The 26,080-nt window shown below is 41.9% G+C and overlaps 1 protein-coding gene across 2 annotated transcripts in view; it reads right to left on the reverse strand.

Moving 5' to 3' along the window:
- LOC126095130 (zinc finger protein Xfin-like) overlaps window positions 1-24,632 on the reverse strand; it is a 92,244-nt gene extending 67,612 nt beyond the window's left edge. For both annotated transcript variants that reach the window (XM_049909839.1, XM_049909840.1), the window contains exons 1-3: window positions 24,157-24,632; window positions 23,630-23,750; window positions 23,204-23,533 (exon numbers count right to left, since the gene is read on the reverse strand). In XM_049909839.1, the coding sequence (XP_049765796.1) occupies window positions 23,204-23,533; window positions 23,630-23,750; window positions 24,157-24,360 (655 nt within the window). In that variant the 5' untranslated portion in view covers window positions 24,361-24,632. The remainder of the gene's footprint in view (window positions 1-23,203; window positions 23,534-23,629; window positions 23,751-24,156) is intronic.
- Window positions 24,633-26,080: the final 1,448 nt, after the last annotated feature.

Genomic DNA, 26,080 nt, shown 5'->3' on the forward strand with positions numbered 1-26,080 from the left:
TGCACTTCGAGACAGAAAGAGAATTTTCTTTCTGATGTTAGAAGGGTTCTGAAGATGGTGCGCACAGACCTAACAGATTAAGGAGTGTGGAAGTTATTTCCAAAATGAATAATGCAGGGAGGCCAGAAATTTGGGTTTACTGTACAGTGCAAGTCTAGGCCTGAACACTTCCAAGTATTTGTAGACACCACTTTAAAACCCTTAAACTTCACTGTTTCTCTTTGAAACTTAATCCCTGAGTTTGCATTCACATCCTGCATCAAACAAGATACTTGCTCTCTGAGGGGGCCATAAGGTTGAGCAAGGAAGCACTGGCATCTGGATGCATTGCCAGAATAATTTGGGCCTCAAAGCAGGTCTTAGTACTAGGACGGCAAGTGGCAAGTGATATCACCTTCAAATTGTCTCCCACTTACATTGGCCACTACAGACAGTAAGAGTGTTGGTTATCTTACATCTTATCCAGCATGTATAATTGGTGGTCACCAATTACCTGTATTAATTACAGGTGTGAGTACACAGGTATATTTGTTCCTGCATAGATTATGTGGTGAAGGGCAACTAATGTAAACACAGTCATGCAACTGCAACGCACTAGGGAAAAAATGTGGGCCCTTTACAAGATGGGGCAAATCGTGAGAAAGCACTGCAGCATTGACAGTGTTGCCAGCACTTTGAACTGACAAGCTACAATATTCAACAAAAGTGCAGTGTTTCAATCAATGAAGGCAAATATTTCCAAAGAAGTTGTACCTTTCATTATGGAAACATTAGAAAAACTGATACATAATGAGGGCCGTATTGGCACCATCATTTTCAGAAAGTCTGGTGAATGAGGAGAGTCTCTTGCACGGCAAGAATATTGGTACCAGAAGTGTTCACACTCATGTTTAAAATCCTGAAGGATCTTAGGTAATGGGAAAAAAGAACCCCTTCAGAGAGAGTCGCAGAAAGTCAATAATGTTTACAGCATTTAACATCCCACATATCGTCAACCACGCAAACACAATATTCACAGCTAATGGCACCATGATCAGGGCTGGAGATATCCAATGGTGGGCACAGCATGAGGCTACAAAGCATATTCGAACTGCTTAGTCAACAAGTAACTCACGACGGTGTTAGCAGTGTTAATACAAAGCAGAGAAATGGTAATGATAAACAAAACTAACATTGCATTATATCAGTACCAACATTTGTCGTTGTTGGCATTTCATCAGAAAGGAATCCAAGGAATTTTGCAAAGTGAGAAAGTGGCAGATGAAATATTAGCATTTCTGCAGGATGAGTCAGTAAAATGTATGGTGTCGTATACACTCAACTGTGCGGACAATATACACGAGGAGTATAATAATAATGATGATGATGATGATGATATATGCTTAAAAAGTGGAAGTTATACTGAAACAAGTATTGAGTGACGCAGTTCATCATCCTTGTCAGACAGGGAGCTACAAATCCCATCTCGAGTGAAAAGTACTAAAGGACAATCATTGGCCAAGGAGCGGGCACTAAACATAAGTATGTACGTGGAAGATCATCTGTAGCATAATAAAAAAACAATCGTGAACAGATTTTGAATAAGTCCACAGCAATATGATCATGTAGTGAATAGGAAAAACTACGGATATTCAAAGGAGGACAAGGCACACTTGTTACAAAAACTTGTACTTGCGTGTTTCAAGGATGCTCGATACAGTTTTCAGGATGTGCATGATAGTGACCTACTACATTAAGCACACCAAACAGTGTACGACAGATTACAGGGACTTCCAGGGAAGCAGTGGATGGTTGCACAACTTAAAACAGCGCTACTAAACTGGAAGACTTAAGATAACAAAATTTCAAATGCAGCATCAACTTGACAATGTACAGGAAACTGAGAAATTGGGCTGAACATTTGTAGATGGGATAAGCAAACTTATCCCATCATTCAGGCAGTAACTGTGTCCAATCAGGATCTCATGAGGAAATTAGAGGTCGTCAGCAGCAGCTGGCCAAGACACAAGTAGCCACAGAGAAGTAAAATATTTTCTGACATTTTACAAGTTCATAAACAGGAGCAAGTTGTATAGTTTCATCTTTGTGCTTTTGTAGTTCAGTTTTTTGAATCGCTACGTGTTAACTTAATTTATTCGACACAATTATTGCATTTTCCTTTGTGTCTACGCTACACTACCGCAGCACGCGTCAATTGCCCTTGTTTGTTTAGTGTAGTTGTCCACAGTCTTTAGTATGAATAGGGGCTGTGTGCGGATATGAGCCGAGTTGGTGACACTTCGCTCTCAGCTGCAGGCTGTGATGGCTTTGGTTACACAGCTTGAAACTGCAGTGGATTGGCATCACTAATGATGGCCGGCTGTGCAGATCCAATGGACATCCAGCATGTCTGAGTTCATCGATCGGCCTGCACTAGTGACCAGCCAAGTTACTGCTCACCCATTGTCGAATGGGATATCACCTCGGGGCATGGCAGGCGGTGAAAGATTTCCCAGGGGGTCGCACATAAGGCCTCTCCATTTAGTCTGACAAACAGATTCTATGTGCTGTCTGTGGCTGGCACTATCGCTCAGCCAGATGCCGTCGCCTGTCCTGCTTCAGAAGAAACCTCTCAGCCTGCAAGATCAGGGCAATCACAGAGGGTGGGATTATTGGTAGTTGGGAGCTCCAAAGTTAGGTGTGTTATGGATCCCCTTAGGGAAATGGCTGTGACAGAGGGGGATGAAAACCAATGTGCACTCCGTGTGCATACCGGATGGAGTCATTCCAGATGTGCAGGGTGCAGCCAACTGCTGGTGGTGGCTGATGTCGCTACAAGTGATACGTATCACTTTGGATTATAAAAGATTCTCTTTAATTTCAAGCAGCTAAAAGAAGTGGTACATGCTGCCAGTCTTGCTTGCAAGGGGAAAGCAGAGTTCACCATCTGCAGCATGGCTGACAGGATCGATTGCAGACCTTTGGTACAGAGCCAAGTGGAGGGTCTGAATCACAGGCTCAGACAATTCTGCGACTGAAGGCTGCATTTTCCTCGACTTGTGCCAGAGTGTGGTTGGGTTTCGGGTTCTGCTGAATAGGTTAAGAGTCCACTACATGTAGGAGGTGGCTATACGGGTAGCAGGGGCTGGACTGGACAATTTTTTAGGATAGAGGGTCTCGAGGGGGGGGGGGGGGGGGGAAGTGGAGTGGTGGAGTGGGAAGGGCTTCAGCTTCAAAGGGTGCAGGTCGAACATAGGAAGAACACAGATACAGGAACCATCGGAATAACAGCCGTAAATTGTTGTAGCTGTATTGGGGAAGTACCACAGTTCCAAGCGCTAATAGAAAGCACTGATGCTCAAATCGTTGTGGCCACTGAAAACTTGACTAAAGCCAGAGATAAGTTCAGTAGAAATTTTTGCTAAGAACCTAACGGTGTTCCGAAAGGTTATGCTAAACACAGTTGGCGATGGCGTGTTTGTTGCTGTTAGAAGTAGCTTATCTTGTAGTAAAACTGAAGAGTTTCTATGAGCTAGTACAGGCAGAGGTCATTCTTGGCAACTGGAATAAAATAATAATTGGATCCATTTACCAATCTCCCAACTCAGAGGGTACAATGCCCCAAAGGTTCAAAGTACACTTGAGTTTAATTTTAAACATGTACTCAACTCATAACATTACAATTGGTGGTGACTATAATTTATCCTTGATATGTTTGTGAAAATACATGTTTAAACCCGGAGGTACGTATAAAACATCATCCGAAATTGTGCTACTCAGTCTCTGAAAATTATTTTGAGCAGTTAGTTCATGAGCCCTTGCAAATAGTAAATGGTTGTGAAAACACACCTGACCTCTTAGCAACAAATAATCCTGGGCTAATAGCGAGCATCAAAATGGATACAAGGATTAGTGAACACAGGGTAGTCATTTTGAGATTGAATATTGTAACCACCAAATCCTCCAAAAATAAACAAAAATGTTGTTGTTGTTGTGGTCTTTAGTCCTGAGACTGGTTTGATGCAGCTCTCCATGCTACTCTATCCTGTGAAAACTTCTTCATCTCCCAGTACCTACTGCAGCCTACATCCTTCTGAATCTGCTTAGTGTATTCATCTCTTGGTCTCCCTCCATGCTGCCCTCCAGTACCAAATTGGTGATCCCTTGATGCCTCAGAAAATGTCCTACCAACCGATCCCTTCTTCTAGTCAAGTTGTGCCACAAACTCCTCTTCTCCCCAATTCTATTCAATACCTCCTCATTAGTTATGTGATCTACCCATCTAATCTTCAGCATTATTCTGTAGCACCACATTTCAAAAGCTTATATTCTCTTCTTGTCCAAAACATTTATCGTCCATGTTTCTCTTCCATACATGGCTACACTCCATACAAATACTTTCAGAAACGACTTCCTCACACTTAAATCAATACTCAATGTTAACAAATTTCTCTTCTTCAGAAACGCTTTCCTTGCCATTGCCAGTCTACATTTTATTTATATCCTCTCTACTTCGACCATCATCAGTTATTTTGCTCCCCAAATAGCAAAACTCTTTTTCTACTTTAGTGTTTCATTTCCTAATCTAATTCCCACAGCATCACCCGACTTAATTCGACTACATTCCATTATCCTCGTTTTGCTTTTGTTGATGTTCATCTTATATCCTCCTTTCAAGACACTGTCCATTCCGTTCAACTGCTCTTCCAAGTCCTTTGCTGTCTCTGACAGAATTACAATGTCATCGGTAAACCTCAACGTTTTTATTCCTTCTCCATGGACTTTAATACCTACTCCGAACTTTTGTTTTGTTTCCTTTACTGCTTGTTCAATATACAGATTGAATAGCATCGGGGAGAGGCTACAACCCTGTCTCACTCCCTTCCCAACCATTGCTTCCCTTTGAAGTCCCTCGAACTCTTATAACTGCCATCTGCTTTCTGTACAAATTGTAAATAGCCTTTCGCTCCCTGTATTTTACCCCTGCCACCTTCAGAATTTGAAAGAGAGTATTCCAGTCAACATTGTCAAAAGCTTTCTCTAAGTCTACAAATGCTAGAAACATAGGTTTGCCTTTCCTTAATCTATTTTCTAAGATAAGTCGTAAGGTCAGTACTGCCTCACGTGTGCCAACATTTCTACAGAATCCAAACTGATCTTCCCCAAGGTCGGCTTCTACCAGTTTTTCCATTCTTCTGTAAAGAATTCGTGTTAGTATTTTGCAGCTGTGACATATTAAACTGATAGTTCGATAATTTTTACATCTGTCAACACCTGCTTTCTTTGGGATTGGAATTATTATATTCTTCTTGAAGTCTGAGGGTATTTCGCCTGTCTCACATCTTGCTCACCAGATGGTAGAGTTTTGTCAGGACTGGCTCTCCCAAGGCTGTCAGTAGTTTTAATGGAATGTTGTCTACTCCGGGGGCCTTGTTTCGACTTAGGTCTTTCAGTGCTCTGTCGAACTCTTCACTCAGTATCATATCTCCCATTTCATCTTCATCTACCTCCTCTTCCATTTCCATAATATTGTCCTCAAGAACATCACCCCTGTATAGACCCTCTATAATACACTCCTTCCACCTTTCTGCTTTCCCTTCTTTGCTTTGAACTGGGTTTCCATCTGAGCTCTTGATATTAATGCAAGTGGTTATCTTTTCTCCAAAGGTCTCTTTAATTTTCCTGTAGGCAGTATCTATCTTACCCCTCGTGAGATAAGCCTCTACATCCTTACATTTGTCCTCTAGCCATCCCTGCTTGGTCATTTTGCACTTGCTGTCGATCTCATTTTTGAGACGTTTGTATTCCTTTTTGCCTGCTTCACTTACTGCATTTTTGTATTTTCTCCTTTCATCAATTAAATTCAGTATCTCTTCTGTTACCCAAGGATTTCTACTAGCCCTAGTCTTTTTACCTACTTGATCCTCTGCTGCCTTCACTGTTTCATTCCTCAAAGCTACCCATTCTTCTACTACTATATTTCTTTCCCCCATTCCTGTAAATTGTTCCCTTATGCTCTCCCTGAAACTCTGTACAACCTCTGGTTCTTTCAGTTTATCCAGGTCCCATCTCCTTAAATTCCCACCTTTTTGCAGTTTCTTCAGTTTTAATCTACAGGTCATAACCAATAGATTGTGGTCAGAGTCGACATCTGCCCCTGGAAAAGTCTTACAATTTAAAACCTGGTTTCTAAATCTCTGTCTTACCATTATACAATCTATCTGAAACCTTCTAGTATCTCCAGGGTTCTTCCATGTATACAACCTTCTTTCATGATTCTTGAATCAAGTGTTAGCTATGAATAAGCTATGCTCTGTGCAAAATTCTACCAGGCGGCTTCCTCTTTCATTTCTTAGCCCCAATCCATATTCACCTACTACGTTTCCTTCTCTTCCTTTTCCTACTGTCAAATTCCAGTCACCCATGACTATTAAATTTTCGTCTCCTTCACTACCTGAATGATTTCTTTTATCTCATCATATATTTCATCCATTTCTTCATCATCTTACAGAGCTAGTTGGCATATAAACTTGTACTTCTGTAGTAGGCATGGTCTTCGTGTCTATCTTGGCCGCAATAATGTGTTCACTATGCTGTTTGTAGTAGCTTACCCGCACTCCTATTTTTTATTCATTATTAAACCTACTCCTGCATTACCCGTATTTGATTCTGTATTTATAACCCTGTATTCACCTGACCAAAAGTCTTGTTCCCCCTGCCACCAAACTTCACTAATTCCCACTATATACAACTTTAACCTATCCATTTCCCTTTTTAAATTTTCTAACCTACCTGCCCGATTAAGGGATCTCACATTCCCAAGAGGACGCCAAAATCATTTAACCATACAGAAAAGCTGCATACCCTTGGGAAAAATTATGGCCGTAGTTTCCCCTTGCTTTCAGCTGTTCGCAGTACCAGCACAGCAAGGCCGTTTTGGTTAGTCTTGCAAGGCCGGATCAGTCAATCATCCAGACTGTTGCCCCTGCAACTACTGAAAAGGCTGCTGCCCCTCTTCAGGAACCACACGTTTGTCTGGCCTCTCAACAGATACCCCTCCATTGTGGTTGGACCTACGGTATGGCTATCAGTATCGTTGAGGCACGCAAGCCTCCCCACCAACAGCAAGGTGGGACAAAAAAGTACGTACTCAAAAAAAGTAAATAAAAAGTCACTTGTCTTCCTGAGAGACAATCTCCAGTCCTTCCAAATTAACAATGTAAGTGAGAACCAGATGTGGCTTGAATTCGAAGAAACACTATCTATAGCAATGAGAGTTTTATACCAAATAAATTAACAAACGATGAAGCTGATCTCCCTTGGTGCACAAAATGGGTCAGAGCACTGGTGCAGAAACAACGAAGAAAGCATGCCAAATTGAAATGGGTGCAAAATCTCTGAGATTGGCAATCTTTTAAGAAGCTAGAAATTTACTATGGACTTCAAGGCGAGATAGTTTCCACAATGAACCTTTATCTTGAAACCTGGCACAAAATCTAAAGAGGTTCCAGACGTATGCAAAGTATGCTATTGGTAAGACAACCAATGCCATCTCTGCATGATAGAAATGGAAATACTAATGACGACAGTGCTGCCAAATCAGAGTTACTAACCACAGCCTTCCTAAATTTCTTTATCAAAGAAGATGAAGTAAACACTCCAGAATTCGAATCGAGAACAGCTGCAAACATGAGTAACAAAGAAATAAATATACCAAGAGTAGTGAAGCAACTTAAATCACTTAACTGAAGCAAGTCTCCAGGTCCAGACTGTACACCAGTTAGGTTTCTTTCAGAGTATGCTCCATGCTTAACAGTCATATACAACTGTTCACTTGATAAAAGACCCATACCCAAAGACTGGAAAGCTTCACAGTAATCCACTAAATTACAGACCCATACCTTTAACACTGATATGTAGCAGTCATATACAACTGTTCACTTGATAAAAGACCCATACCCAAAGACTGGAAAGCTTCACAGTAATCCACTAAATTACAGACCCATACCTTTAACACTGATATGTAGTAGGATTAACATATATTGTGTTCAAACATTTTGAATTACATCGAAGAGAACAGTCTATTGACACACAGTCAACATGGATTTATTAAACATTGTTCTTGTGAAATACTTCAAATTGATTCTGTATTTCTAGATTTCCAAAAGGCTTTTGACACTATACCACACAAGTAGCTTGCACTGAAACTGCGTGCTTATGCAATATCATCTCAGTTATGTGAGTGAATTCGTGATTTCCAACCAGAAAAAACAGTTTGCAATAACTGACAGCAGATCTCAAGTGAAACAGAAGTGATTTCTGGTGTTCCCCAAGATAGTAGTTGTTTTTTTCTTAGTTTGTTTTGGGGCACAAAACTGCTATGGTCATTAGTGCCCGGTCTGTGACTTAGGAAACGGTAAAAAACGAAAATGGAAACCGGCAGCAATGGGAACGAAACTCAAAAAATTGGAGAAACTAAAAGCAGAAGGAAAGCTTAAAAATCCACTACAGAAAGGGGTTGGTTGTTCCCAAAAAGAGCTTCAAATGACTGATGTCATCTCACTGGCACTAATAAACTCGAGAATGCAATAGGCCGAGCGCATGTCATCTGCTAAATTGGACGATATATCAGGCGACAGCTGTAGACGGGCGCGTAACGGAGTAAAATAGGGGCACTCAATTAAAAGGTGTCTTACCGTCCACAGCTGAGAGCAGTGGGGACAGAGTGGGGGAGGATCGCCGCTTAAAAGATGCCGATGGCTAAAAAGACAGTGCCCTATCCGGAGTCCAGTTAAAATTACCTCCTCCCAACGACATGTTCATGAGAAAGAGGTCCAAGCACAGGGAAGAGCTTTCACGTCCCGCAATTTATTATGGGGAGGTGTTGACCAATGTGTGTGCCATTAAAGAACAACACGACGACATAAAACACTCCATAGATCGGCGAAGGGAATCGATCGAATAGCCGGCCGAAGAAGAGAGACTGCAGCCTTGGCCGCTACATCGGCCGCCTCATTTCCACAGATACCAACGTGTCCTGGGAGCCAGAGGAACGCCACCGAGACGCCCCCCAAGTGGAGCAAACGCAGGCAGTCCTGAATCTGGTGGACCAGAGGGTAGACAGGGTAGAGAGCTTGGAGACTGAGGAGAGAGCTGAGAGAATCTGAACAGATAACATACTGTATCCGCTGATGGCAGCGGATGTATTGGACAGCCTGGAGAACAGCGTAAAGCTCTGCAATATAAACCGAACACTGGTCGGGAAGCCGAAATCGATTTGGGGTGTCGCCAACAATATAGGCACTCCCTACACCTAACGATGTTTTCGAGCCATCAGTGTAAATAAATGCGGCTTCCTTCATTTGCGCACATAGAGCAGCAAATGCCCGACGATAAACAAGTGAAGGGGTACCATCCTTGGGAAACTGACAAAGGTCACGGAGCAGGCAGATCCGGGGACGGAGCCAAGGCGGTGCTGTACCCCAAGTTGTCAAGAAGGTCTTAGGAAAGAGAATGGAGCAGTTGACGGAAGCGGACTCCCGGTGGTAGTAGGAAGGAAGGGCGGCCTGCATACCCTACATCCAAGGAGGCGTCGAAAAAAATGTCATGGGCTGGATTAGCAGGCATGGAAGACAGGTGGCTAGCATAACGACTCAGGAGGACTGCTCGCCGATTGGACAGCGGAGGTTCAGCAGTCTCAGCATAAAGGCTTTCCACAGGGCTAGTGTAAAAAGCTCCAGACACTAAACGTAATCCACGGTGGTGGATAGAGTCGAGACGCCGAAGAACAGACGGCCGAGCAGAGGAGTAAACTATGCTTCCATAGTCCAATTTCGAATGCACTAAGGCGCGATAGAGGCGGAGAAGGACCACTCGGTTAGCTCCCCAGGAGGTACCATTCAGGACACGGAGGGTGTTGAGGGATCGCAGACAGCGAGCCGAAAGATAGGAAACATGGGAGGACCAGCACAGTTTTCTGTCAAACATAAGATCCAAGAATTTAGCGACGTCTGAAAACGGAAGGTTGACAGGTCCTAGATGTAAGGAGGGTGGAAGACTCCTGACGACACCAAAAATTAACACAAACGGTCTTACTGGGAGAAAAGCGGAAGCCGGTTTCGATGCTCAGAGAGTGGAGGCGATCGAGACATCCTTGAAGACATCGTCCATTGAGAGCTGTAGTAGATCGCAAAATCGTCCACAAAGAGGGAGCCTGAGACATCGGGAAGGAGATAGTACATAATTAGATTTATGGCAATGGCAAACAGTACAACACTTAGCATGGAGCCCTGGGGTACCCCGTTTTCTTGGGAGAAAGTACGGGAGAGAGTAGTGTTCACCCGCACTCTAAATGTGCGCTCTGCCATAAATTCGCGAAGAAAAAAATGGCAGCCGACCTCGAAGGCCCCAAAAGAACAGTGTGCGGAGGATGCCTGTCCTCCAACAGGTATCGTATGCTCTCTCCAGATCAAAAAATATTGCTACTGTTTGGCGTTTCCGGAGAAAATTGTTCGTGATATAAGTGGAGAGAGCAACAAGATGGTCAACTGCAGAACGATGCTTTCGGAAACCGCATTGGGCAGGTGTTAAAAGACTGCGGGACTCCAGCCACAAAGCTAAACGGCAATTCACCATACGCTCCAAAACCTTACATAAACTACTCGTGAGAGAAATGGGGCGATAGCTAGAGGGGAGATGTTCGTCCTTTCCAGGTTTCGGAACAGGAACGACAATAGCTTCCCGCCATTGTCTGGGAAAAGTACTGTCGGTCCAAATTCCATTATAAAGACGAAGGAGGTAACACAGACTATGGTTTGATAATTGCAGCAACATTTGGATGTGGATACCATCTGGTCCTGGGGCGGAGGAGCGAGAAGAATAGAGTGCATGTTGGAGTTCCCGCATGGAGAAAACAGTATTATAGCTTTCGCGATTTTGAGAGGAGAAAGCAAGAGGTTGTACTTCCGCTGCACGTTTATTCGGGAGAAACGCTGGCGGGTAATTTGAAGAGCTCGAAATCTCAGCAAAGTGTTTACCCAAGGAGTTAGAAATTGCGATGGGGTCCACTAACGTATCATGCACGGCAGTGAGCCCAGAGACCAGGGAGAAACTAGGCGAGCCTGATATCCGTCGAATCCAACTCCAAACTTCCGAGGAGGGAGTGAAGGTGTTAAATGAGCTAGTAAAGAATTTCCAGTTTGCCTTCTTGTTATCGCGGATGACACGACGGCATCACGCACGGGACTGCTTATAGCGGATACAGTTGGCCAAAGTAGGATGGTGGCGGAAAACGCGAAGAGCACGTCGCCGCTCATGTATTGCGTCACGGCATGCCTCGTTCTACCAAGGAACTAGGGGGCGCCGGGGCAATTCGGAGGTGCGTGGTATTGAACGTTCCACAGCTGTAAGAATAACGTCTGTAATATGAGTGACATCATCGTCGACGCTAGGAAAGTGATGGTCATCGAATGTCGCTAGAGACGAAAAAAGTGGCCAATCGGCTTGGGCAAACTTCCAGCGTCTCGGGTGGATATATGGCAGTTGTGGCTGCAATCGAAGGACACATGGAAAGTGGTCACTCCAGTGTGTATCAGCAAGGGCGAACCATTCGAAGTGCCGAGCTAGCGGAACAGTACCGACCGAAAGGTCCAAATGAGAGAAATTTGTCGTGGAGGCAGACAAAAATATACGGTCCCCAGTGTTGAGGCAAACAAGATCCGCTTGGTGGAAGACATCTAGCAATAGTGAGCCACGCGGACATGGATGTGGAGATCCCCAAAGCGGGTGGTGGGCATTGAAGTCCCCAACCAGAAAATAGGGGGGGTGGAAGCTGACCAAGAAGATGAAGGAGATCAGCTCGTGCCATTGATGTGGACGATGGAATGTATACAGTAAAAAGAGAGAAGGTGTATCCAGAAAGGGAAAGACGGACAGTGACTGCTTGGAAGGAAGTGTTTAAGGGGATTGGGTGATAATGGAGAGTATTATGGAGAAGAATCATGAGTCCTCCATGTGCTGGAGTGCCTTCAACAGAGGGGAGATCAAATCGGACTGACTGAAAATGGGGGAAGACAAAGCGGTCGTGGGGACACAGCTTTGTTTCCTGAAGACAGAAGATGACCGGCAAGTAGGATCGTAGGAGGATCGTCAATTCATCCCGATTGGCTCGAATGCCAATCATATTCCAATGGATAATGGACATAGGGTGGACAGAAAATGGAAGAATGTGACCAAGGTTGCCGTCAACTCAACGACTGCTCAGAGCTTGCAACCGACAGCGTGGAACGGCACTCAGCCGAAGGCAAAAGATCCTGATCCATAAGTTGTTCAGGAGCAGCTCCTGCCACCAGCGATTGGCCGGTTGATCGACCGCCAGCAGTGCGCCTCGGCGACACAGAAGACGGCCGAGGGCGGTTACCGCCAGGTGGTGCTGTAGATGAGACACGCTGTGGCGGAGAAGGAGAGGAACTGGGTTTCTTATTAGCTTTCTTGGAAACATGATGTTTAGATGAAGGAGGAACCGATGGTTGTGTAGTTGGGGTACGTAAAAAATCTTCACAAGTACGCTCTTTTTTGGAAGTCCGGGTGTCTGACTTTTGGGATCGAGATTTAGCAGAACCCGATGAAGGGTGATCCATAGATTGAGCAGGCGAAAGTGGGGAGGTTGAACGGGCGATCTTTGCGCTGGCATATCTGACGACCGTGGCACTAAAGGTGAGATCACAAGTCTGCGTGGCCGCCTTCTTTGTTGGCCGAGGAGAGGCAAGGACAGTGCTGTATTTTCCTGTCTGAGGCACAGTGGGCTTTCGACTTGCGAATAATTTTCGAGCAGCAAAGGTCGACACCTTTTCCTTCACTCTCATTTCCTGAATGAGCTTTTCGTCTTTAAAAATGGGGCAATCTCTAGAGGAAGCAGCGTGGTCACCCATACAGTTGATGCAACGAGGGGATGGAGGTGGACAAGCACCCTCATGGGCATCCTTGCCACAAGTAACACATTTGGCCGGGTTGGAACAGGACTCGCTGGTATGATTGAACCGCTGGCACCGATAGCAACGCGTAGGGTCTGGGACGTAGGAGCGAATGGAAATTATCTCATACCCCGCTTTTATTTTTGATGGGAGTTGAACTCTGTCAAATGTCAAGAAGACGGTACAGGTTGGAATGATGTTTGTGTCAACCCTTTTCATAACTCTATGAACAGCCGTTACGCCCTGGTCAGACAGGTAGTGCTGAATTTCTTCGTCAGACAATGGGTCGAGGGAGCGTGTATAAATGACTCCACGTGAGGAATTTAAAGTGTGGTGTGCTTCAACCCGGACAGGGAAAGTGTGGAGCAGTGAAGTATGCAGCAATTTGTGTGTCTGGAGGGCACTGACTGTTTCTAACAACAAGGTGCCATTCCGTAATATGGAACAAGACTTTACAGGACCTGCAACTGCGTCAACACCTTTCTGAATAATGAAAGGATTGACCGTGGAGAAGTCGTGACCTTCGTCAGACCGAGAAACAACAATGAGCTGTGGCAACGATGGAAGAACTGTCTGTGGCTGAGACTCAGTGAACTTACGCTTGTGAGCAGACATAGTGTAAGATGAGGAAACCATTGCGGAAGAATCCCCCATGATTACCGGCGTCTCCGATGGCACGCTCCTCCCTTGTGGAGGCCCTCTCTGAGGGCACTCCCGCCTTAGGTGATTGTTCACACCTCAGGTCACACCTCCCGAGAAACGTATGGAGGGACCAATCGGCACTTTCGGAAGGTATCAGCTCGGGTAATCACCCCTCCCTGGGCCTGGCCGTTACCAGGGGGTACGTACGTGTCCTACCTGTCTACCCGGGGCGGGGAATTACGTGTTACCCCGTCACCGGCTACGCACGAAAATGCGTGGGTCGGCCTTCAGACATGCACAGGGAGGAAGAAAGAGAAAGGGAAAAAACAAAGAAAGGGAAAGGAAAGAAGAGAGGTCTCAAACGCCGCAGCGGAGAAAAGGGTAAAGAGAAGAGGTAAGGAAAAGAGAAGGACAAAGGAAGGATGAAGACATACAAGCAGAGAAGGCGAAGAATGCGTTACATTTACGAGTGTCCGTCTCCAGACGTAGGCACAAACCATACTCCCAGAGGGGGAGAAAGGGAAGGGAAAGAGCCAGTGGTGAGGGGAGGGGGGGGGGGGGGGGGGGCGCGAAGATGGGGGATAGGGAAGGATGTGGAAAAGGAAGGTATGCAGCCCGGAAAGGAAGGAGGGCCACATTAGCTCGGGGTCCCGTGCTCGCTACGCACGTATCCACAAAAGAGTTGTGGACCCCCTGGGGGGTCCCAAGATAGTGTTATAAGCCCTCTGTTGTTCCTTATCTATATAAACAATTTAGGAGACAATCTGATCACCCTTATTAGGTTGTCTGCAGATGATGCTGTCATTTATCTTCAAGTGAACTCATCAGAAGATCGAAACAAACTACAAAAAATGGTTCAAATGGCTCTGAGCACTATGGGACTCAACTGCTGAGGTCATTAGTCCCCTAGAACTTAGAACTAGTTAAACCTAACTAACCTAAGGACATCACAAACATCCATGCCCGAGGCAGGATTCGAACCTGCAACCGTAGCGGTCTTGCGGTTCCAGACTGCAGCGCCTTTAACCGCACGGCCACTTCAGCCGGCGAAACAAACTACAAAACAACTTGGAAGAGATGTCTGAATGGTGTGAAAATTGCCAATTGCCCTAAATAATGAAAAGTGTGAGGTATTCACATGAATACTAAAAGGAATGTTAAAACTTTGGTTACATGATAAATCAGTCTAATCTAAAGGCCATAAATTCAACTAAATACCTAGGAATTGGAATTATGACAATTTAAATTGGAAAGAACACATAGAAAATGTTTTGAGGAAGGGAAGCCAAAGACTGTGTTTCATTGGCAGAACACTTAGAAAATGTAACAGATCTACTAAAGAGACTGCCAACACCACACTTGTCCATTCTCTTTCGGAGTTTAGGAGTACTGCGGCAGAGTCTGCGATCTTTACTAGATAGGATTAGCAGAGTACATCGAGAATGTCCAAAGAAAAGAAACATGTTCTGTACTATTGAGAAAAGGGGGGGGGGGATGTCACTGACATGATACAGGATTTGAGATGGACACCATTAAAACAAAAGTGGTTTTCGTTGCAGAATCTCCCTACGAAATCTCCTCCAAATGCGAAAATATTTTATTGATGCCAACCTACGTATGCAGAAATGATCATTATAATAAAATACGAGAAATCAGAGCTCACACAGAAAGATGTAGGTGTTTATTTCTTCTTCATGCTGTTCGAGAGTGGAACAACAGAGAATTTTTTGTGAAGATAGTTCGATGAACCATCCCCCAGGCACTTAAGTGTTATTTGCAGAGTATACATGTACAAGTAGATGTAGGCATCAAGATCAATTAACATCAATGCCTTAACGCACTCGTATACAATTATGCTGACTGTTAATCTGGATGATAAAGTGGCTGGAAAGTTATTTATTGTGCTGCGAGAAGCTGAAGGTGCTCTGCACCTTATTATTCTCTCTCCTGTGAGAGATCTTGCAAGGGTAGTATGGAATAATTATGTCACAACAAGCAAAAGTGGGAAAATGGGTGTAAGAGAACTACAACTGTGGTATGAGCACTGCTTTTGGCAAACACCTGGTCAAAGTAACTTGCTTTTTCTTGATTCGTGGTCTGCTTATAAACATCATACTCTTTTAGAGCAAACTATCCCTCCTGAGAAGTGTGTGACATTGCAATTCATACTACCTAGAATCACTGGACAAATCCAACACCTGGATGATTTTTTTTTTTTTTTGCCTATAGAACATATTATCACAGTACCTGCAGCCACACATTAAGTGAGAGCCAGTTTCAAAATAAGCTCCATGAAAGACTGTTTCACATTCGGTAACATACTGTCACATTTCAACAGTTCTCACCACTCAATATGATTCTATATGCATTCTTTCAGAGAAGATACCTAGCTGAATGTCCTGTACAGTTTGTAGCTTCCATGGAGTTCACCTTCAATCCTGATGGTGTGAACCTTTCTAATCACTGTGGTGCGCCATTTTTCCATCAGTGTTCATGGAGCATGGTAATGATTTGTTTTGAACATTTCTTGAATGTCAATGATATCCATTTCATGAAGTGCAATACATACATCCTGCAGAAGGTTGATCTCTGCACCTCCCAGATACTCATTTTCTATTGCCCTCCTGATGCACATGGTGAGTCATTAGCAGTGAATATTTTTCCTGTCATAATCGAACACTTTTAAATGAGTATTACTAAAGATTGAGCTTGCGACTTTGCACTCAAGGGATTCCTTGTGAGCCTATCAGTGGTGGAGGATGGCATCATGGAGGTGGTATGAGCAAATGTCGGGATACCCATTCCCACAAATTTTCGTAGGTGCAGGGCCTCATATGTCTTGCAGATACACTATTGCTTTTGAAAGCATATTAAAGTCTGAGGAAAATTTAAAATGTGTGCTGTAAATGTTGTTTATTTTGCTGGTAATATTGTCTGTTATGCAGTTTATTCATTACTATAGTATTTGTATGAACTCGTGTAACTTTTGAATAACCGAAAAGGATTCTCCTGATTTAGCTATGCTTCTTTCATTTATACCCTTACCTTACCGTGTTAATAGCAAGAGCATCAGCATTTACATATTCGAAGAATCCTTTTTGTAGATACCTCCTTAACACCACCACTAAATTCATGAACAGACTTTACCCTTATCAGATGAGCTAGAGTTAATACCATATTCTATAGAACATTTGTGCAATTATTTTGAAAATTATGTATGATGTCACTTTATGGGCTATAGTTGTGGGCAATAGCAACATCTATGATTCTACCTGTCTGCTTTGACCCATGACGTTATCAAGATGGCAGACACACTTATTTCCAGCAAATAAAATATTGCGACCATAACATTATTAAATACATTGTGCACATAATTTAAATTTCAGTTTCAAAACATCGAAGAAACAGAATATATTGTATGGCCTTTCAAACTCAACAATAGAAAACAATTTTGTCACATGTAAATGTTTCAGGCTGGTCAGCTGTTCACAAAACGACGTTTCTTGGGTTGATTTGGTGGAAGAGACCAAACAGTGAGGTCATCGGATTAGGGAAGGTTGGGGAAGGAAGTTAGCCGTGCCCTTTCAAAGGGACCATCTCAGCATTTGCCAGAAGCGATTTAGTGAAATCACAGAAAACCTAAATCAGAATGGCTAGATGCGGGATTGAAGCATCGTCTTCCCGAATGCAAGTCCAGTGTGCTAACCACTGCACCACCTTGCTCGGTAACACTGTTTCTTTTTTCGGGCGGCATGGCACACAACATGTTACACACTACACATGTAAACATGTTCAACTATGTACAAGCAAATAGTTCACTAAACTGAAACAATGGATGTGCAACTAAAAGCTTGTGTAGTTTAATTTAATTATTGCCGGTGTGTACAATATGACAGCAGAGGGGATTAACTGGGGCACAGATGCGGAACATTGACTATGTGCCTATTCCTGTTTCTCTTCTGTAACGATTTCGCTAGTCAGTGGCCTCTTGATCAGTGATTGGATGTAGTTCTAGGTAGCAGTCAGTTTGTGAGACATCAAAACTAGATTGAGCTAGGAACAGCCCGTCTAAATTTTTAAAATATAGTAAACATAAGAGTGAAAATATGCTATAACCGTTGAAAAGGAGCCAAAGAGCAAATGCATATGCAACATGCAAATGCATATAATCCGGTCTCTGCCACTCTACTGGCTGTGCAAGTGTGGAGCAGCATGCTCTTGCATGGCAATTATCCTATCTACACTGCTGAAGGGTTGGAATGATGCTGGTGCACAAAAGACTCTCATAACCAGTGAGAGTAAAGGTAACAGGACCCTCACCACTCATCTTCTCAAAAAAAGGTGGCCCTATGATAAATGATGCCACCAACCCACACCACTGGAGATGAAGTGGTACTGGTTGATATATGTGCAGATTTTCTGTTGCCCTTATTCTGCAATCCTGCATATTGACATGTCTCTAGATATTGAAATGGGCTTTGTCTGTGCACAGAATGTTTCATTGCCATTCACTGTCTACTTACATGCAAGCACGATATTCCGGGACTGTTTTACTTGTCGGCAAGTCAGCAGGAAGCAAATCCTAAAGGGATATTCCATGTAAAGTAGGACACACTTACAATTTTTAAATGTTAAAAATTGGGTACTTTTTATACACTGATTGAGAAGGCTGGACTTTTTACTGTATGGAGCCATTTATAAAAGGCCGTATGTCTTTCATGTGATGGAAGTGTGAATTATTGGTGATTTTTGACCTTCACTTCAACTAACTAGCAGGTAAGAATTAGTATATCATTATTTATATTACAGTTGCATACCCTAACGTATTGCATAGATAGTATAAAATCGAAGTACGTAAATTACAGGTTGGTATATATAATATAATACAACAACATGAACTTCCATGTAACATGAGCCACTTCCATGTAATTAAGTTTTCATATTAAGAGCTAAATTCATCATGTTCAATAATTTACTTCTTTGTTTCAATGCATAACTAATACCATTATTAAAAATTTCCCAATTTTAATCAATATTGTAAAAATGCAAAATTAAATGTGTAACATGAGCCACATAATCTAAGTCACAGTTATATTTTTTTAAGGTTAAAAGAATAGGATACTCTATCAGAAGAAGAAAGACAGAAAAGAAGGTAGGAAAATATGAAGAATTTAAGACGAAGCACCTGGAAGTAGTTAGAAAAAGTCAACAGAAGCAGAAACAAAAGTTCCGGCAGTTGAGTCCACAAAAGCAATGATTGTTATTAGAAGAAAGAAGAGCTAAAACTAGGGAGAGATTTAGAAAACAAAGCACAATGTAAGATCAGCAACCTAGTAAAGCAGCTTTGTCATTGTGTAAGTCACATAGCGCGCTACGTAAAGCCACGGCTCAAGCCGACCTTTTCTCCCATCTTCACGATGACATAAAGTCTTAGTTGTTCGTGAGTTGTTCAGTGTGGAAATTAATCAGATGGGAAGTCTGAAAGACCCAGTCTTAGCAGTAAGCCACAAAATAGAAACTAGTGACTTGGTAACTGGTTCCTACTATCACGACGAAGTCAGTCAGTCAGTCAGTCAGTCACAGTCACCAGGTACACAGGATACAATAGTGATCAGAGAAAATAATGAGAAAAGGACACCTCATATTTATCACTTAGTCATGTCAAGCATGGAAACATACGGGGTATTGAAATAGGAACATCCTGAAGTTCAAATTGGGAAATCTAAGTTTGCAGAAGTACAGCCACTACACGTTCAATTAAGCAGCGAATTACCTCATAATGTATGTTTGTGCAAAAATCATGAAAATTTCATAAATGCTATCAGAAACCTTCACAAGAAACATGATAATATCCCAGCTTACAGTAACACATTTTTATCAACCATCATATGCCAGACACCCAGTGAGCTTTGTTGGCAGAATGAAAGTGAGACAAATCAAAATAGCAGAGGTTTTAATGAAACCTATAAAACTCACAAGCTGGAAATTGTAAATTTATCACGGTATGTTTGGAAGATGGAAGAAAACGACACTAAAATTATTATAGTCAAAGAAGAAGGCTCTGCAGCTGATATAGCAAAATACATAATCTCCATAAATCCTTAATTTCTTCTTCATTGCTATACAAGTAACTCAGTCTGCATCTTATTATCAGCAAAAAGAAATGGTTCTGAGTGAAGATTCTAAGGAGTTAGCATTGCTGCATATTGATTTTGCTGAAAACTACACTTCTGTTCATAAAGATGAGTTGCGAAGGCAAAAGTTAGTATTTTTACTGTGTCACTGTGGCATTCAGGTTCTCAAGCTGCTGCTGTTTCAGACAGTTTAACCCATTCCATGGATGCTGTGATTACATCACTGGTCAGCTATAACTGAAAATTTGAAGGTCATTTCAATTTGGTCAGATGGACCTGCCTCACAATTTCAAAACAAGTATATTACTGCTGCTGTACCTCAACTTCAAATGTTCCACAATTTGGAAATCAAACTGAACATTTTTGCTACATCCCACAGTAAAGGAGCTATACATGGAATTGGTGCAGTTGCGAAATGGCAAGTGTGGAATGTAGTAAAAAAGTGAAAATTCATAGCAGGTGATGCATTAGCTTTTGCACAGTCAGCTGCAAGCACCACAACTATGAGGGTTTTTCATATGTCCACTGATGAAATTCAAGGTCTCAAAGTGAAACTTTATCTGGCTAAAATATTTTCTTCTGCATAGTCAATACCAAACATATCTGTTGTTTCCAAAGAATTTCCTTGCTGCAGATCATCATTCTGAAGAAACTATAGAAAGTGTGAAAGTTGGAGACTGCTACAAAGTAGAAGTGATGGTAAATCCTATGCTGAAGAAGCACATGCAATTTTTGGAAATTCTTACCTAATCAGTGAAATGGAGCATGCTGGTCAATATTGGAAATGGCCTGCAAAATGTGAGAAATTCTGTTCACACAGGACAAAATTATAAGGAAAATTAATCCACCTGATGATGTCAATGCAAGACGATGTTTTCAGTTCTCTGACTTTTCACTTGAGTTGGAATACAACATGGTATGTCTGAAACTAAATAATGCATCAACCCAACTGACCTAATCCCAAAATACCTGCCCCATTCTCCACAGATCCCCCTCCCCCCCTTTCCAACCCCACCCTACTCAACTCACAATCATTGGCCTATATATTTTCCCCTACTGCCCTCAGGAAACAACAAAACACACAATATTTACTCAGATTATTTTCCCAGATGCTATGCTCTTATAATTTTTCATATTGTTTAAAAACTGAAATGTTAATATTTAGCTTATCATATTTGGTAAATAACAGTTTCATTTGCTCTTCCTGCGAGAAAATGTTTTTCCAACAATAGGTAGCAAGTAACAAGAGTCACGCACTTTTTTCAATATATTACAATATTTTACATGGTATAAATATTTATAGAAATCTGTACCTGTGTCATTTGAATGACAACCTAATATGCATTTTCTGTGATAAAAACCAGATCCACACACCTAATAGTTTGAGGACACTTTTGACGTAAAACATACTTAGCAATACGATGTCCCAAATTTGTAACACGAGTCACAATATAAATAACCTTGTTCTTTAATTTTAATGCTCTTCCCTGCTTAAATATTAATTTCAGATCTTTGTCCAAATAACACATTATATAATGATTATTTACATTAGAAAATAAAGGTTTATAGATCAATAAAAGGTCAACATAATAAAACACCGAGTTCAAAATGTAACAGGAGTCACCATGGAATCTATCTGAACTTCAGTGATTTTGTATTGATAGCAAAACAGGCTGTTTCATAGGGTTTTATGCACCATACTTACAGGCATATCCAGCTTTTGTGCAATTCCTCAGGCACTTAATGAAACATATCGTACATAATACACAAAGAAAGGAGAAACCAAGAAAAGAAAATACTTATCAATCAAAGCCACAGACAAATAAACGTAGGTTGCCTCTCCTCCCCCCCCCCCCCCCCAAACACACAAAAAGGAACAATATCTTCTAACTCCCACTTTCCCCAGAAAACTAAAACTAACTGATCCAATATCACTGCCCAACACAACACCCATACCAAAATTTAAAAAACAAAAATTAACGGCCTTAATTTACTTATCTTTTTTTTAATTAAGAAAGAAAGCCCAAACCAGTCACTTGGAGATGAAACTAAATAATGCATCAACCCACCGCACTTAACCCAAAAACCTGCCCAACCCTCCACAACCCCCTCACCCTATTCCAACCCCAACCTACTCACCTCACAACCATTGGCCTATATATTTTCCCCTACTGCCTTCAGTAAACAACAAAACACATTTTTATTAAGCACCCTCCTTTGACAGCAGTACTCATGTGTGACTGCAAGGTGGAAGAGTGCATCTTCCCCTTCATGTAAAGGATTTAATACCCCCCCCCCCAAAAACACCTCTATTGTATTGGTACATACCACAGTACAATAATTTTTAGAATCAAAACACTGATCAAAAACTAAATGATCATACATCCTTTCCCCTACAGTGTTATATGATGAAAATGTATCAAACTACAGTAGCCCCCTCCTCACTGTATTCCTCAGCCACACAAACTAAAAACCTTTGTTCTGTTCTGAAGTGCCAAACGGTAACTTCTGAACCCCTCCCATACTTTCTTTTCCCAAACTTTGATCATGGATTTCCACAATCACCCCCAGCTCTGCCAACTTATCCCTGTATTCAGAACACACTTCCCTACAAAACCAATACCAATCTAAAACACAAAAAGCACTCATTCCAGTCTCCTGTGTACAGAGATAAATAGAAGAATGATGAAAGAATAATAAACTAAATATCTTGGATGGTGAACCTAGATTCCTCAGTCCAGGTCTCTCTAGATATGGATCACGACACATTATCACTGACACCGCCACATATAACATTTCCTGGCCCATGAAACAGGGACTTAGGTCAACTATGTATGTTCACGACAAATCTTACACCAAGCATATTCCACAATCAAGTCAATACCCTGCTCACATCAAGTCATCTCCTAATGCAACCAGCAACGAATGACAATCTCCTCCATCATATCCATTGCTAACTGAAAAACATAATTATATTTTGGAGTGTAAGAAACAACGTAAAATCAAAGTAACTCGCTACTGCTGTAGCACACACTATTGCAACTTCAAGTTCACACAATGAGTGAACACTGACCCACTAACATACCTAACACAAACAACTTTGAAATAGTCACGAGATACTACAACACACAATCTACAAACACGAGCTGACAAACACCACCACCTTGATATCACACACACAACACAAGGGCCTTACTACAGAGATCAAAGCGCGCGCGCGCGTGTGTGTGTGTGTGTGTGTGTGTGTGTGTGTGTGTGTGTGTGTGTGTGTGTGTGTGTGTGTGTGTGTGTGTGTGTGGAATGCCAACGCCAGGGGGGAGGGGAGGGGGGGAGGGGGGGTGTCCCAAATGTTGACCATTAGGGGTAATTGCAAACAAGCACACTGTCTTCATGTTTTTAGTTAAAATTTCATTTATGACCTGTCAGCCAGGCTAATATTTATAAGATCACTGTGATGTTAGTCCAATTATTACTTACCAGGTACTATTTGGCCAGTAACCATTGCTCTGTCAGCATGAGCAAAATGGAGAGGCCCCACAGAAAAGTTATGACCTGTGTGGGTCATGTAAAATTTGACACTTATTTTGCCTGATGGCATCTTTGTCACTATCAAAGATGCTGGACACGTTTGGTCAATTTTGTTTGATGCTCTCAATCTTTTGCCAAAACTACTTTTCACGGCAGATCGCGAACGGTGGCAAATGTAGTATAAACGGGATTTCTCACTGTCAACCATCCTTTCACCAGTTCTCTTTGTAAAGAAAACTTTCTCATCACCCTCCATCTTCAATTTCCACTGCAGAAACCCTGAAAATGAAACTAATCTCAGTAACAAGTTGAAAACACAGCAAGCATGTATTCATTTCGAAAGTGATAGTGCATAGACGTATTGTGCTTCCTTACGTTCCATTGAATCAAACACCAGTTCTTTACTTTCCATACTTATTCCATGCTCACATTCCAGGTGACTTCTTAGCTCCTCCCTCGTACGACATATGAAATCATCACACTCCGTGCACGACAGCTTAAAAACAACAAAGGAGATTATACAATTCAAAGGGGCCACCAATTCTGAGCACAAATGTGGACAGCATAACAAAGTAACATTTACGGAATTAAAACAAACATATTGCCAACCAAGTAAATTCATTGGCCAACAATACAAAGAAAAATACAGAATTAAAAACAACATGTACAAGGAGTTGTACTAGTCGAGTGCGCTATTTAGGGAAGAAATAAAAAAAAATAAATAAATAAAAAATTGAACTAGAATGGTAACACATTACCTCACTTCCACTACAACTCACCATGACCTTTAAACTGACACAAATCTCGCAAAACACATGGAATGAAAGTATCGCTTTCCAAGAAAATTAACATTTTACACCAAAACTTAAACATTTCTCTGTAAAATGATATATTTTACGTACTTTTTGTGGAGCGGGTCTGTGAGTTTTCTTGTGACGCTCGAGGGCAGCGACAGTCGAAAACTTTTTATCACACAAGTCGCATGTTACTTTATCCTTATCTAAATTTACGTCCATGTCGTGAAATACTCTCAAATGTCTGTATAAATCCTTCCTGAACGTAAAACTGATACCACATATTTCGCATAATGCCTTATACGAATCCATATTTCCATAAAAATATGCAATGAAACACGGAAGTACAATATTGCCTATGCGGAAGCTATTTCTGGGTAGAAAAACTACTTGTTGAAGTACAAACTTGTTACAGATCTCGGGAATTCTCCCTTAAAAAGATACACTTAGCAGGCTACAGCGATGATCAAAACGACAACAAATTTGCCGCTCAAGGCAAAGATTGTAAACAGAACAACAATAAATATCAAGAGACCGACTTCAGACGAACGCCAATTGCATCGTACTCAAAGTATCCATCACAGACTATGGTATCCATCGCAAGCAAAGACCATGGCAAAGACAAACTCTGTTCGTTTGCAAGCAATATCGCTGCAATCGGTTGCTCGCCTAGACCATAGACAAGTCGACCATACACGATCCAGTCACCAAGCAAAATCTACCAACACGACTTTTCAGCAGATACATAGCTTCACAGAAATTACCACATCTTTCTTTTTATTTTACTTCTAGCATATACTATTTAGCCACCATGATTTGAAAAGTGACAATTATAGCAAGATAACATTTAACATCAGCCGGACAGACTGTGTTGTAGATACATTTGTAAATGCGTCTTCAGATTACACCTGCGACGCATTTTCAGTTAGTGTAGAAGTTATAATCAACAGCAAACTCCTTGTTTATATGAAACAGGCAATTCATTTATTTAGGCAAGATCGATACCTGCGGTCCTTTTAGGTTTCTAAATTTTCTTGAGCTATAAACTTGGCTGTGGCAAGATGTAAAGGCATTTCTGTTGCTTCCAAAAGAAGGGCATGAGTGGAGGAGGAAACTTTATCTCCGAGGCAAATGCATAGACATATGTACCGTAGTTTGTCCAGCAGTGCTAGCGACTTTTTGGCAGCATCATTATTTACAGTGCATCTGTAATCTATATGGGAACATTTCAACACGTGGGAACAAAATATTGGGGTGAGTTCCTCACTATTCTCTCGTCACCAGTCTAATGAGGTTCATTGCTGTTCCACTGGTACTGTCAACAGTTTGATCATGCAGTCCCCAACTTGTTCTTGAATCAAAGAGAACACCAAGAAACCTAGCATTGTATCTTATGAGCAGGGAGTTGGACACTGGCGAAACAATATTGTACAATTCTTTTCCTGGTGCTCCTTAATTTATGTATCCCATACGCATTTCGCCTTATCTTGTTCTAAGGCATCATCACTGGGATGATTTGCTGATCTGTTTTTCCTCACATCTGGTCTGGAGGTCGCACTACCACTTTTATTACTGCCATATAAGCACAACTTTGCGTTTTGACCTTCTTCACAGTGTTTTCCACTCAGAAAAGAGTGGCAAAAGAACATAGTACACCACAGGAAAGAATGAGAAACAAGGTGAAAAGTGTGAAGAAGGTCAAAACGCAAAGTTGTTCTTATATAGCAGTAATGAAGTGGTAATGCGACCTCCAGACCAGATGTGAGGAAACACAGATCAGCAAATCATCTCAGTGATGATGCCTTAGAACAATATAAGTCAAAAAGCGTATGGGACAAATAAATTAATTAGCAACTGGAAAGGCAGTTTTATTTACAAAACAAGTATTTATATGCTAGTTGCGAAAGATGGCCACGCAAACAAACTTGCTGGTACAGTTCGTTTCATGAAAGGAACAATTACTGACTTTTCCATAGAAAAATGCAACACACAGGTGTGTAATATTGATACAGCATGTCCATCACCTTTGACA

This window comes from Schistocerca cancellata, chromosome 8, assembly GCF_023864275.1.
Source record: "Schistocerca cancellata isolate TAMUIC-IGC-003103 chromosome 8, iqSchCanc2.1, whole genome shotgun sequence".
Taxonomy (NCBI): Eukaryota; Metazoa; Arthropoda; class Insecta; order Orthoptera; family Acrididae; genus Schistocerca; species Schistocerca cancellata.